Source organism: Balaenoptera musculus, chromosome 1 (genome assembly GCF_009873245.2).
Source record: "Balaenoptera musculus isolate JJ_BM4_2016_0621 chromosome 1, mBalMus1.pri.v3, whole genome shotgun sequence".
NCBI lineage: Eukaryota > Metazoa > Chordata > Mammalia > Artiodactyla > Balaenopteridae > Balaenoptera > Balaenoptera musculus.
Genome location: NC_045785.1, coordinates 122,333,503 through 122,349,014, shown reverse-complemented (window position 1 = coordinate 122,349,014; position 15,512 = coordinate 122,333,503). Strand labels below are relative to the sequence as shown.

Genomic DNA, 15,512 nt, shown 5'->3' with positions numbered 1-15,512 from the left:
ACAGTAATGATGAAAAATCTGAAAGAGAAATTAAGGAAACACTCCCATTTACCATTGCAACAAAAAGAATAAAATACCTAGGAATAAACCTACCTAAGGAGACAAAAGACCAGTATGCCAAAAACTATAAGACACTAATGAGAGAAATTAAAGATGATACCAACAGATGGAGAGATATACTATGTTCTTGGACAGGAAGAATCAACGTTGTGAAAATGACTATACAACCCAAAGCAATCTACAGATTCAATGCAATCCCTATCAAACTACCAAGGGCATTTTTCACAGAACTAGAACAAAAAGTTTACAATTTGTATGGAAACACAAAAGACCCCGAATAGCGAAAGCAATCTTGAGAAAGAAAAACGGAGCTGGAGTAATCAGGCTCCCTGACTTCAGACTATACTTCAAAGCTACAGTAATCAAGACAGTATGGTACTGGCACAAAAACAGAAATATAGATTAATTGAACAGGATAGGAATCCCAGAGATAAACACACGCACATATGGTCACCTTATTTTCATAATGGAGGCAAGAATATTCAGTGGAGGAAAGACAGCCTCTTCAATAAGTTGTACCTGGAAAACTGGACAGCTACATGTAAAAGAATTAAATTAGAACACTTCCAACACCATACACAAAAATAAACTCAAAATGGATTAAAGATTTAAAGGTAAGACCAGACATTATAAAACTCTTAGAGGAAAACATAGGCAGAACACTCTATGACATAAATCACTGCAAGATCCTTTTTGACCCACCTCCTAGAGAAATGGAAATAAAAACAAAATTAAACAAATGGGACCTAATGAAACTTAAAAGCTTTTGCACAGCAAAGGAAACCATAAACAAGATGAAAAGACCCTCAGAAAGAGAGAAAATATTTGCAAATGTAGCAACTGACAAGGGATTAATCTCCAAAATTTACAAGCAGCTAATGCAGCTCAATATAAAAAAAAAAAAAACCCAATCCAAAAATGGGCAGAAGACCTAAATAGACATTTCTCCAGAGAAGATATACAGATTGCCAACAAACACATGAAAGGATGCTCAACATCACTAATCATTAGAGAAATGCAAATCAAAACTACGAGGTATCACCTCACACCAGTCAGAATGACCATTATCAAAAAATCTACAAACAATAAATGCTGGAGAGGGTGTGCAGAAAAGGGAACCCTCTTGCACTGTTGGTGGGAATGTAAATTGATAGAGCCACTATGGAGAACAGTATGGAGGTTACTTAAAAAACTAAAAATAGAAGTACCATACGACCTAGCAATCCCACTACTGGACATATACCCAGAGAAAACCATAATTCAAAAAGAGACATGTACCCCAATGTTCATTGCAGTGCTAGTTACAATAGCCAGGACATGGAAGCAACCTAAATGCCCATTGACAGATGAGTGGATAAAGAAGATGTGGCACATATATACAATGGAATATTACTCAGCCATAAAAAGAAACGAAATTTAGTTATTTGTAGTGAGGTGGATGGACCTAGAGTCTGTCATACAGAGTGAAGTAAGTCAGAAAGAGAAAAACAAATACCATATGCTAACACATATATATGGAATCTAAAAAGAACTGTCCCAGTGAATCTAGTGGCAGGACAGGAATAAAGACCCAGACGTAGAGAATGGACTTGAGGACACGGAGAGGGGGAAGGGTAAGCTGGGACGAAGTGAGAGAGTGGCATGGACATATATACACTATCAAATGTAAAATAGAAAGCTAGTGGGAAGCAACCGCATAGCACAGGGAGGTCAGCTCAGTGCTTTGTGACCACCTAGAAGTGTGGGATAAGGAGGGTGGGAGGGAGATGCAAGATGGAGGAGATATGGGGATATATGTATATGTATAGCTGATTCACTTTGTTATAAAGCAGAAACTAACACGCCATTGTAAAGCAATTATACTCCAATAAAGATGTTAAAAAATAAATAAATAAATAAATAAATAATAAAATAAGCCAGAAGGATATATTGTACAACACAGGGAATATGGCCAATATTTTATAATAACTAAATGGAGTATAAGCTTTAAAAATTGTGAATCATTATATTACACACATGTAACATATTTTGTTCAACTATATTTCAATAAAAATATTTAAAAAGAAAAAAAATAAAGTCGTAGGATCTTCTGTCACTTCCTAAGAGAAGAACTTCATTTCGAACAAGACTTCCACCTCTTAGCTGATGAGTGGAGCAGTCTCGTTTCTTTCCTTAATTATTAATTTCTCATGCAACGTTGCTGAGAGTCATTCTTGGTCCCAGGAAAGGATTTATGGAGGCTGCATAGCCAGGTTCTGCTGCCTAAACGTCTGCCCCTAGGAGGACCCAGTCCACCTTCCCATGGCAGCTCTGGGACCTGCTAGCCCACTGGATAGCCTGAAAGCCCTCCACTCTGGCTTCCTGCAGCATCCTGTAAGGACACTTCAGAAACCAGTGTAGCACGGTGGTCAAAAACATAGACTTTGGAGTCAGACAACTCCAAGCTCCACGTCTTACAATCTGTAGAACCCTTGGCATGTACCTTAACATCTTTAAGCCTCCACCCTCTCATGTGTAAATGGAAATAAAAATGTATTTATCTTGTGGGATATTTTGAGCATTAACTGAGATGACGTAATTAAAGTACTCAGCACGGTGGTCGGAATAGTGCAAGCATTCAGTAAGTAGCAGCTATGATGATGATGATGAGTAGTCCATAGCACTGGGGGAGAAACATGGGCTAAGAGTAGGGCACATATCCTCCTCCTTCCCTCTGTTCAAGGTTGGGAGCAGCCAGGAGTAACAAAGTACCCAGAATGGCAAGTTTGCTAAACTAAGCAATTAGACTTCCAGGCTGGACTTAAAGTTGATGGGAGAACAGCATAGTAGAGACTATGTATGCCAGCCTACGGCACAACGTGCACATTGAGGTGCTTTCCTAAAGGTGACCATTATCTCCTGTGTTATCAGTTTCTACGTCTGTTTTCTAAATGCTGGATTGGCCAATGACTAGAATTTAAACAACTTTCTTTGTTGAGTAGATATTCTACTACTTTGATTTCCTAGGAAATCAGTATAACCTTTAACCTTACCTCCCTTTGCCCTCCTTTCCACCTGATACTTCCTTCCAAGTATGTCAGATTTCAACCACCACCTTTTCTTAACAAACCTTAGAGGTGCGCATACTTCCTGACAAAGTGGTTTTTGCAATTGAATGCCTCTAGGTAGTTCATTACAATTGCACCATTCCAGCTAATTGATGCCTCTTTGTGGGTCTCATAAATGCTTCTTTGAGATTTTTGCTTCCAGTTGGACCAGCTATGGCTTAATTTAACTTGTTCTGGTATTGCTTTTTTATTTTTGTTTTGTTTTGATTTGTTCTCATTTAATCCCAAAACAGCACAGCATAGAACTTTTTGACCTGAATTCCCCTCTGAACTTCCCATTTTGCCCAAGTTGACTGTGATAGTAAGTGGTGGGCATCTCTCCAGCTTTTGAAAAATTCATTCAGCCTCTTCTTTTCTTGTGCATCTCTTCTGCTTTGCCAGGTCAAGCTGGGAACTGCCTGACTTGAGGGAAGGGAGAGTAAAAGCCATCAGTGACTCAGATGGGGTGAGCTACCCTTGGTACGGGAACACCACAGAAACTGTGACCCTGGTTGGCCCCACCAACAAGATCTCCAGGTTCTCCGTCAGCATGAATGACAATTTCTACCCCAGTGTGACATGGGCAGTGCCAGTGAGTGACAGCAATGTGCCACTGCTCACGAGGATCAAGAGGGACCAAAGTTTCACTACCTGGCTGGTGGCCATGAACACCACCACGAAAGAGAAGATCATTCTGCAGACTATCAAGTGGAGGATGAGGGTGGACATTGAGGTGGACCCTCTTCAGCTCTTGGGGCAACGGGCCCGGCTGGTGGGCAGGACTCAGCAGGAGCAGCCCCGGATCCTGAGCCGGATGGAACCTATCCCCCCCAACGCACTAGTGAAACCCAATGCCAACGATGCCCAGGTCCTCATGTGGAGGCCCAAGCGGGGGCCACCTCTGGTTGTGATCCCTCCTAAGTAGAAGCAGACTGGCCTAACTGTGTGGAGCACACGCCACTGAGACACACAGTGAGGTTGCCAGGGGTGGCAGGAGCCAAACTGAGTTTCTGAGCCAAAGCAGACCTCGTGGTTTGCCAGCCTTTGCAGCCACTTGTGAAGAGTAGAGCTGCTCCTTGGGTGGTAGAACCATAATCCTTAGGAAAAATCCCTTCCTTTTAGGAATAAAGAAATCACTGATTTGACAGACTTGCTGTGATTACCATGCAAGTAGCCATATTTTGGAGCTGACCAGGATGATTCTTTGAACTATTGACCATTTCTTTCCTGTGAGATGCAGGGGATGGAAACAAAATTAAACAGTGCCTGTGGCAAATGCTGCTTCCCAACCAATTAGAAGTGGGAGTGAAAACATCCACACCAGGTGTTTGTAAGACATACAGTTCCACTGCCCAACTGGAGGGTGCTGGGGAAAGGGGTGGAAGGAAAGTCAGGTGGTGAAGAGAATGGGCAATGGAAGGAGGAGGGAATAATTTGTTATTGCAAAATAATACCTGTGCATGTCTTAGTTAATCATCAGATCGTCAACACACTCACTGGAATGAAAGAAACGCTAAGAAAACTGGAGACATGATATTGGTTCCATTCTGAGGGAGAGCCTCCTAGGAACTGTCCAAGTTGCTGACCGTAGTTCTAATTGATGGTGACTCTCAATGGTTCCATCTACCCACCTCTTTCCAAAAACTGCTTATTTAAAGTATCCTCAATCACAGTATTTGGATAGATAGTTTCTGTATTCTGCAATAACTGTGATATTTGGGGCCTTCACCATGTTTTTAGTGAAACCCGAAATGTGATTTTGTTTACAGCTGCTTATTCTGTTCCCATTACCAGCCCTAAATTTACAAAAAGATAATTGTTTGTAAGCCATGAACCCATGTAGAGTTTCAAGAACATTTTTACAAGTAAGAATAGTATTTTTACTGTTACACATTCACACGTGCAAGCACACATGCCAGGATATATACAGCATAATTACTAGCAGATTTGCCAGCTGTACCTGCATGTGTGCTTATAGCCTTTATGCATACCCAGTACCTATACTGTGTACCTATGTATGTTTATTTTAGCTCAGTTTCACAGAAGCTCAACTCTAACTGCTTGAGCATTTGTGAGAAAGTGCTTCATAAGTCTTAACTTCAGACTCTTAATGAAAATCTGAGTTACTCACAGTAAGCAAACCTGTATTGCTGAGATCTTTAGTCAGGCCAATATAAACTTTTAAAAGTATCCAGTCTTCACCATATGGATCACCACAGAAAGAGCTTTTAAATCACTACAAAAAGAACTTTTCCTTTTGTTCTCCGTAGTGCTAATTTTGATTGATAGATAGATAGATGATAGATAGATAGATAGATAGATGATAGATAGATAGATCCTTGTTCAAGCCCCCCCCCATGCAAAATAATTATAAAACTCTCGTAATGTCATCGTGGATTTTATGGGTGGATACTGCCAGCCTAATTTCAGAGGTGAGAGAGTTACGATTCAACACAATTATTACAATCCCATGGTTGGCTCCAGTGACCTGTCTTTTATCAGAGTTTGAAAATGGAGAAGAAAAAACAGGAGGACTTGTTTATTACTTTTATTAAAAATGCAATTCAGTCTAATTTATTTCAGGTCACTTCAGGTCCCAGGAGATGGTGCTTATTTACATGAGAGGGTTAACAGATCCACTCCAAATTATGCAGTGTTAATCTCACACTCCAACCAACAGCTACTCTCTTATAGATCAGTTATTGATGGCAAGCTGAGCTATTTATAACACCACATTAATGACACATCGGTGACTCACAGAAGACCTGGAGACATTCCATTTAGAAATAATTCAGCTATTACATTTGGATTCCTCTGTCCCTTCCCATGTTATGCCTCCTTATTTTATGGGAGAGGTAGTCCCAGAGAGCTCCATGGTTTAAATATAAAACTGCTTAATTTCCATGCTGATGTCAGAAACAGGACTCTCTCCCTGTGATTGAATTAGATGCTACCCTTATGGAATTCTGGAGTGTGGATACTTATCCTGAAATCCAATCCCTGTTGGCCCTACTTTAAGAAAACCTGATATTTAAAAATCTAAAATTGTAACAAACAGAGGGTTAATGAGGAAGGAATTTTTACATTGCAAAATACTACACAAGATTTCTGCCCATTAAAATAAGATATTACTTACACAATTATGTTTATAGCATAACTTTTATTGTATTTATAAAGCAAGGTGCTACATACTTAGCTAGACTTGTTCCTACTGAAAACTCACACTTTTCAGAGTTTTAAAAGAAATGATCTTCCACAAGTTTTCTGGAAAATTATGTAACAACAAAAATGAGAAAAGTAGATGGGAAAGTGCTTATGAAAGTTAAAGGCACTGTGCAAATATACATTTTGATTATTGTCAGTGATACTGTTGTGAACTCCATAGTTGGGTCTCTCAATTCTGAAATCAGCCTGGCAGAATGCTCTATTGCCCTGCAGCCTATTATTTTAAAGTTATAGTTGCTTTACAAGGAAATGATCCCTTTTCTTTCTGTCATCCTTAGATCATTACCTTTCAGCTAATCAGGATATTGCCAAATGAAACTCTCCAACAAGAGAGAATTCACCTTGAAATCTCGGTTGGGGTCACCTCTATCCTCCCATGAGGCCCTTCTTCCCCTGACAGTCCCTGGGTCTGATGCCAGATACCATCAGCTTAAAGGGGCTCCTGTGGTGCCTTGATTAGGTTTTAGTTGGGTGGTCTTAGTAATATATTTGGATTCCAAACACATATACACACAACAGTTGGCACAAGAGTTTTTAATTCCTGTGTGGAAAAGAGCATTTCATTAGGTCATAGATTCTTTAGTCACCTTTGAGATTTTTTTATTCCATGATCTCAAGGAAATTGAGGTCGAGCTATATTAGCTCATCTATTCAGGGTCACATCATTCAAGGGGTCATAATTAGCAGCAGAGCCAAGAGAAGACCCTGGGTCTCCCATATCTCATATCACAGCATGGTCACACTTACCTAAGACCCACAGTTTTCCCCTTGTCTCCAGCTAAAGCATTGTCACCATCCTTGAGCCATTCACCCTTTTAGCACTAGAGACAATTGAATCCATCCTTTAAAGAATAGGAGGAAATCCTTGTCACAAGTATGTTCAAAAAAATGAATGTTCCTGGTTTCCTTTTATCTATGCAAGCTGTTCTGAGATTGAACTCTTAATCTGGGCCCTTTGCAGCATCCTACATTCCCAGTTCATTGCTTTGGTCCACAGCACCCGGGAAGGTTAGAGGCGAGTTCCTTCTCTGCCTCCCCTTCCATGGGCCTTTTTGCAACTCCCTCTTGCCTGGTGCTAGGAATATCTCACAGGTCAAAATCATGTTCTCAGCAGTAGTTCTGAGCAGTAAAATAAAAGAACTACAATTTATGGAGTATTTTACAAAAGGCTTCCACATGCATTTTCTTATCCCCAGACAGTCTTATGAGTGTAATATTGTTGTTGATATTGCTATTATTATCCCCTTTTTACAGACAATAAATTGAGATCCAAAGGGGTTAAGTGACTTATCCATAGGCACACAAATAGCAAATGTCATGAGTTAGGATTCAAACTGAGCCACTTGGCTCCAAATCCCATGCTATTACACTATACTGTGGTGCCTCCCGCGTTGTTCCCTGCCTAGAGAGCACAAAAGAGAACGAAGGAAAGGAGAAAGCAAGTCACTTTCACCCACACAGTCATGTAGTCCCTACCAGTCTACTAAGTGGACATATTAAAATAAGAGAAGTAACACTGTTTTCTTATGCAGAAAACTGTGTAATCCCCAGGGAGATTTGCCCAGAAAAAAAGCCTGTCGGGGGCTGCAGTGTGGGTGAGCTGGCTGTCACTCGGCATCTCTTAACACAGTACTGGTAATTAGTGGAGTAGGAAATCTGCTCTCCTGGTCTGAGAGTCCCTGAAACACCATGAGCACAAAAGGAGGAGGAAAGCATGCATCCCACAGCTGAGGTCCCAGCTGAGCAAGGCCCTGCCACCCGCCATCCCTCAGTGCGTCAGGAGCAGCATGTGGGGCAGAGGCATTGGAAACAATGGCTTTCCAAGCTCCGGTTGGCACCTTGAACGTTCTTGCTAGAACTGAGGGCACAATTAAACATTGCCAGAGCCAGCTCCCGACTGAGTTGCAAAGAAAGATGTAAACACACACACACACACACACAGACCCGCTACACTCACACATGCTTCAAGCTGAAAAGAAAATTAATTAAAACCCCAATGAACGCCTGAACTCTATAATTAAGCCTAAAAGATCCTTAGATAGAAAGGGAGTGGAGTGAGCAAGCTCGGTGCCCAGAGATATTTTTACCCCAGAGTCTTATTGTCACTAATTTCTTCTGAGATCTTGAGTACATCTGGTTCCAGTTTCCCTGGTAGGACATCTGCCTATGGAAGGCCTTCAGAAGAGTTGCCAGCTCAGTGGCCAGAGGACAGCCAAGGTTGTTTGGCCATCCTTAAACACTCTTATAGGAATGCCTCTAGGGAGACGGAGTGCTGTCGCTCACCTTGGTCAGCCATGCCCCCTCCCGTGATGGATCCCATCACTAACTAACCTCAGTCCTCCTAATAATTCTTTTGAGGTCTGCAGTGCTTTACAGTTTACAAAGGGTTTTTACCTTCCTTTGTGTGGAGTAAAAAACATCTCTATTCAAGATAAAAAATCTTAGTATTGGTCTAATCTTTCTCTTCTTATTGTTATTACTAACAATAACTCCCATTTGATTAGTATGTTGCAGTTCGCATAGCACAGACACAAAAATTTTGTCATTTGATTCTCAACAATCTTATAAGGTCTGCTTTATATCCCCACTTTACTGACGAGGGATTTGAAAGTCAAGTGACCTGTCCAAGGTCACACTAATATCAGTGGTGCTCTTAAGATTTGGATTTCAGTCTTCTGGCACCACACTTTTACTCCGTTCTCACAGAGCATTTTCTCCCTAGTTAAATGCAGGCATCCTTCTCTGCCTGTCCAGCCACTGCTATTCCTCAGGCAGGGCTGACTGACTAGCAGAGGGAGTCTTTGCAGGGTCACCTTAATTGATCTCCGGATGCACTTTGTCCAGACAGAATAAGCTGTCCTGAAGAGTCTGGGTTCAGCTGTCTCAGGGTCTGTGCTCTCAGGTGATTTCTCTCCTCTTCCACCTTGGAAGAGTACTCTGAGACAGGAGGCCAGAGCCCAAGACCTCAGCATGACTTGAATTTTCTAAATGCAGCTGATGAACTAGATAGACCTTTAGCAAATCACGTAATTCATCTCAGCCTCAGTTTTCTCCTTTGTTAACTGAGCCACTAATACAGCCCAGCCAACATCATAGTCAGGAAGACACAGCAGGATGATGTCTGGAAACACTCCAAAGTGTCTAAAGTGCTGCCTGATGTAAGGTTTTGTCACTTCAGTAGAATCATGGGGCCCAGGGTTAGTTGCAGGTCCTCGGGTGCCATCGAATTGGAAGCCCAAGACCATCTCAGGGAAACCCACTGTCCCTGCCAAGGGAGGCATGGCCTTGGGGGAAGGTGGGGTTTTTGAGCTCCCCCTGCCCCCAGACACCTTGATGGAGAGAACTGGACCCTGGCAGTCAAGAAAAGAAAGGAGACCACTGCATAGCCCTGTAGAAAGCAGCTCTGAGCAGAATTTATAGCTGGAATTCCAAGAGTTCCTTGCCTTTTGGAAAGGAAAAGAGGTTGATCAGATCTGGGCTGGACTTGAAATCCCAGCACAATTTGCCTAGTTTAAGCCTCCTGGAGAAGCCAGCCAGGGACAGCTATGTTTTTCCTGTCACTGGCTCAGGCAAGAGATACAGAGGGAAAAATTATTAGCATTATATATATATATATAATTTTATGTGGGTCTCCACTGGCCTGTCTGTCCGTAGACGGTTTTTGATGTCCCAAATCTTGTCTGGGATGCCACAGTTTGTAGGTAACATTACAGATTTGGTCACATGGGTGCACATAAAAGGAGGAAATACTTCTTCCAACGCTGCCTCCACTCCCAAGCTGTCTCACCACCGTGGAGGCATATTTGGCCATGGCCCCTCTCTCTGCCGGCCTTGCCTGCTATAGCCCTATTCCACATGGCCCCATCTGGACCAGCCACATAGCCTGCTTCAGGGCTACTTCCCAAGGCTCCCTGCCCCAAACCCCAATCTGTGCCTCACTGCCAGGTGGGCCCCACCACAGACTATCTGGGGAGAAAGGTAATTTTGCCCAGCTGGAGAGTGGTCCTGAAGAGAGCCTACTATCTCTTCTCACCAAGACAAATGTGAAAACAGGCCTTTGGGTAGCAGGCCACGTGTGGCCTTGCAAAGGAGGCTCTTCTCTGCCTCCGGGCTCCTATTTGTCCTTCACTAACCCAGAAAACGTGGCCTGACCCTTAAAACAGCTGAATGCTGGGTCAGAAATGCCCGGGAGAAGGGAATATAGACATTCGAATTACAGCAGTGAGGGGAGAAGACCAAGACACAGAGCAGCAGCCCCGCTGCAGTCAAACCTCCCTGGAGATCGTGAGGGGCTCTGATAGTGCACGTGAAGCATTTGAACGGAGAGATGGCTGAGTCTGGGGCTGATCTCAGGCTGGCTGAGACCCAGCATCACTAGGAGCAGGGAGGAGACAGGAGGGAGGACAGAATGCTTTGCTTCAGGCCAGACCCGGGACTAGCGTGAACCAACCAAGGTGCCTGGGCTGGAAAAATCTAAGAAGGTGCCAACTCCTGTTTGCGAGCTGTGATTCTGTATCTGCTGAGAGGGAGCTCCCTTCAGTGTGTGCCCTCGGCACCTGGCTTGCCTCACCCCAGCCCCAGCCCCAGCCCTGCTTCGTGCCATGTTCTATGCATTGTTCTCTTCACAAGAAGAGCAGATATGGGAGGGTGTTGTGAGACCCCTCTGGACACTCACTCTTACAAGTATTTGTAGGGGGTGTCTCCTATGTTCCAGGCTAAACAGAGTCTGCAGGTAGACAGTGCCCACAGGAAACTTTGGAAGCCACTCATTTTCCCCTTTGGAGTCATACATCACAAAAGGAAGCCCAGAATCTTGGCAAGTGCTCCCTTAGTCAGCCTGTCTGGCCCAAGAGCTCAATGAGGATGGCAAAGGTGACAAGGCAGCACTCTGTCAAGCTCTTTGAGCTCTTTGAGCGCTTCCAAAGAAACACACTGGGGAAAACCTACAGCCACATCAGTACATACACGGCTCCGGTGATGAAGGGAACAGCTGGTTCTCTCTCCATCTGCTCTCGTCCCATCACCCCCACCCTTCAAACCAATTAGAATATTCCACACAGACGTGATCCAATGAAACGTTAATTGGAAAAATAACAGGAAAGATAATACATGCACTTCAGGCTAAGAACTATTTCATTAAACTGGGCTTTGAAAGCAAGACAGCCAATTAGATTATTTCCCACTTCATTCCCTCACGTACCAGAAACTATAGAAAGCTATTACTTCTAATTAATTAGGAAAGAAAGAAGGACTCTGCGTATGCATATCAGATGAACAGGGACTGAGGCGCTACCTCACTTACCTCTTCACGCACAGTACACATGCATGCATGTGTATACACACACACACACACACACACACACACACACACACATCAGGGACTAAAGACTCATCTACTGTCTCACCTGGAGAATTTCATGGGTCTTCTGAAACAGCAAGAAAATACCTGTTCCTAAGAGCCACTCACAAAATCAAAAAAGAGAAATTCCTTCTTTGGGCGTGTTTATCAGAAAGGAAATGTGGCATTTCTTATGAGAGAATAAGCAACTCTAAATTCACCTGGATTCCAAACTTTCTGCAGCCAAAACAATGTCTTTTCCTCTTCAGTAAAGAAGGAAGCATCTCCCAAGCCTATTTCAAATGCTCAGGAGGGTCTAGTGGACCAGGAAATCTGAGACCCCTGAGGCCTGATTTTTGAATTGACTTTATTGTGCAGGTCCTCTCATGCAGATCACCTGCACTTTTCCATCTGTGAAATGGGAAGAAGACCTGTCTCAGTGCCACAGTCACCCCTTTAAAGGTTTTAGGCTTGCGGGAGCACACTGACATAGAGCTCTGACCTTCTTGTGCCTTGCCTTGGGGAAAACTGGTAGACAGAACTCGACCATGCAGTTAAAATATTTTTTGTACAAAAATTATGCTAACCCAAAGGCATCTTTATTGTATAATTAATATAATATGAATAATATGATAATGAATATAATAGTCATGTAAAGCAGTCATCATGATGATATGACTTCTGCACACAGGCAGTGTGGTCCATCAGCAACAGAGAGACTCCGAGGTTGTCTCAAAGCCTCTGCACACCTGTACCCACTTGGTACTTTACTCTCCCCCATCACCCACCATGTCTTTCACTCTGTGCCATGCGCGACATCAAGGGCTGGCAGAGCCTAGCACGATCAGTGCCTCTGACCAATCGCTCACTGCAGGAAGAGGAACTGGCATTCATTGACACTACAGCATGGTAGCTATTCCAGAGCACAAGGTGTAGGGAGGGACAGTTTCTAGAATGGCTTCTAGGCTACTAAGTCCCCATTTGCATGTATAATGGGGTTGTCTGCAAACTTCAAACAATTGGAACAAGTTTATTTGACCATCTCTACAAGAACTTGGAATTTGGTTTCTTTCTGAAACTGAAACCATGCATAAAATTTGAAAATGCAACAGTGTTCATTTAGAATCATAAAAACTAGTTATGCCATATAGCAGTACATCCCTGTAAGCAAACCCAGCATGTCAATAATCCAACGATACAAAGCATACAGAAATGATCAGGGAAGAAAGAGGAAGATGCCCAATGCTTGGATTTACCTCAGAGCAACTCCTTTCATACGTTCAAAAATACCCTTTTTATTTTAAAAATTCAGTTCACCACTTCTTCTTTAGGACCACCACTATTACATGAAGCAATATATACAAGTACCCCAAAAAATAGTGGCAAATTTTTTTCTTTTTTTAAAGAAAAACTGATTGACAACTTCAAGTTGAATAATACAGGCATATTCAAAAAGTTTTAGCACAGTTGGAATATGTGGCCATGCACAGGTATACTGGGTGAGCCATAGGGTTCTGGTGAATCAGCGATTCTTGCAAATTACCTTGTGCCTTTGGATGCTGAGAACCAAGGCCATGGAGGGTCTGGAATTCCCACCCATTTCTGTAGATCCTTTTGTGCCTTGCTGATGGGTTACCTCTATAAACGATCTAGAATCCCTTAATATTATTTTAGTTTTTAATCATTTTTAAAGAACCATATAAATGCTATTGACCATCTTGACAGAGCAATGCATATGTAAATAAGTACCGATAATTTTGCATAAAAATCTCAGGGTCGTTGTCCCCTTGCAATCTATTTATGGAGCCCAGATTATGAACATCTTCTTTTAAGGAATGGCATTCTTTGGTCACTGTCTTAATGCCCATTTTATTTACATGTCTCCATGTCCACATACAGGTCACCTAGTAGGACAAGGCACACCCAGGAGCAGAACCACATGGCAGAGACTAAAGAGGACGAAATGAGCGATGGCTGGTGGCTCCAGAAGCTGAAGCCCTGGACAGCTGATTTCCCATTAAAATGGGTGCCATCCTACCTGTCTCCTCGCCATCCTCCCATCCCCTCATCCCATGACCTGTACCCCCTCCCACCCCACCACGCGCCATGCAGCAGTCTCCATGGGCTAACTGGCTGGCTGGTTGGCTCCTGGGGAGCTGTGTTAAAGTGAGAGTTGTGCCTGCTGTATCTTTTTGTGTGGAAAGTGTGGGTCCATCCAGATCTCAAGTCCATGCCCATCCCTCTAAGTGAAGCTGGGATGAAGCACTGGTCAGCTTGGACTTCAGATACCTAAAATGTTCCAGCGTTGGTTCCCAAACCTGCCTGCCCTCCCTACACTTTTGGGTGAAAAACAGAGGGAGTACGTATCTCCCCTCTTTCTCCCTTCTCCACATGGGTGGCCAGTGTTAATACTCTCTCTAGATTTCTCTGATCCTTGGAGAGCCAGGGCCAAAGCAGTCTTATTTCCCCTACATGGCCAGGCTGGGTACCTTCGGGTAACCAAGGGCAAAGTGTATGTCACTAGGATCGGGGGGTGAGGGGAGAACCACCCTAAGAAGGCAAAAACTGTGTGCATTATTTTATTTATTGCCTTGCTTATTGATTTATTTATTTATGAAATATGTATTTATTATACAGCAGAAAATCTACTCCCATCTTTGAAGCACCCAGTCCCAGAATTTGTCTTCTTGACCCCATGGGGCACAGTGAATTATTCCTCTTTTAAATGACAGAAAACAGGGGGGGGGGAAATTCTCTCCCTCTGCCCAAACACCTCCACCTCAAGCAGATTTTAACCAGAAGTGGGGTTAGAAACCACCAGCTAGTGAGGCTGTAAAGCCACACACATCAGCAGAGGCTTGACTGTCCAAATAGAAGCTCTCAGAAGCCCCTACCCCTACCCCCTCGGATCAGTCCTCCCCTCCTCCTTCTTCATGTGCATGACGGGGACTAGCCACTCAGCTCCAGCCTGACCATCTCAGAACTAGACTTCTCAATTGCTCTGGTACTGTCTTCTTAACTAATGCCACATGCACATTAGAGACACCTGAGGAGCTTACAGAAAACCCAGTTCTGGTCCCCTCCCCAGCTCATTCCAGCAGAATCTCTGGGGGTAGCCTGGCCCTGATATTTTTAAAAGGTTATGCAGAGGATTCTAACGTGAGACTAGAGTTGAGAAGCACTTCTAGTGTCTTCTCTCCTTTGCTTCTTCCCACCACCCACATCCTTCATCCTTTATTTCCCAAGCTTTCTTCAGCACCAAGAATAGGAAAAGGCCATTGAGGAATGATGAGTTCTCTTCCCATTCCTCCAGCCCTGAACCTTCCCCATCTCTGACCCTTCCCACTGAACTTTCCCCATCAGGTCAACCAACCTGAGCAGATCCCTGGAGAGCTGGCAGGTCCCTCCAGTTGTACATAGAGGCTGGTACCTGCACCCAGCCTGGGGGCTGCTCTCAGACAACTTCCAGCTTTTCTCAGAGCAGAAACCTACCCTTTCCCAGATTCTTTCTCTACTTGCCCTTCCCCCAGGCTCCCAAACTCCAAAGCTGGAGACATTTATTCTCCAAATCCCAACCCAGATGGGAAGGCCCGTGCCCAGTCTTTACAACCCAAGCCTCGGCCATTTCTGCAGAGCCACCTGAATTGAACGCAGGTCTGCTGATAACAGAGAAAGGAGTCACATTGCCCCACGCCAGTCCTTTCCCCAAGAATTGGACCATCCATACCCCAGATGGCTAAGAAGAGACACCTCACATTTCACACTTACACGATCTCCACTGCTGAGTGTGAGTAAATATGTGT

At 43.5% G+C, this 15,512-nt stretch overlaps 1 protein-coding gene across 2 annotated transcripts in view; it reads left to right on the top strand.

The window, feature by feature from the left end:
• Nucleotides 1–13,677, top strand: part of FAM78B (family with sequence similarity 78 member B) — a 102,335-nt gene extending 88,658 nt beyond the window's left edge. The window contains exons 2-3 of one of the 2 annotated variants that reach the window (XR_005021749.1): nt 3,549–4,472; nt 13,609–13,677. Coding sequence is in view for 1 of the 2 variants with exons in the window: in XM_036868450.1 (XP_036724345.1) it covers nt 3,549–4,071 (523 nt within the window). In the remaining variant the exon portion in view is untranslated. Of the gene's footprint in view, nt 1–3,548; nt 4,586–13,608 lie in introns of those variants that run through there. The other variant, XM_036868450.1, reaches the window with a different exon arrangement.
• The last annotated feature ends 1,835 nt before the right edge of the window (nt 13,678–15,512 follow it).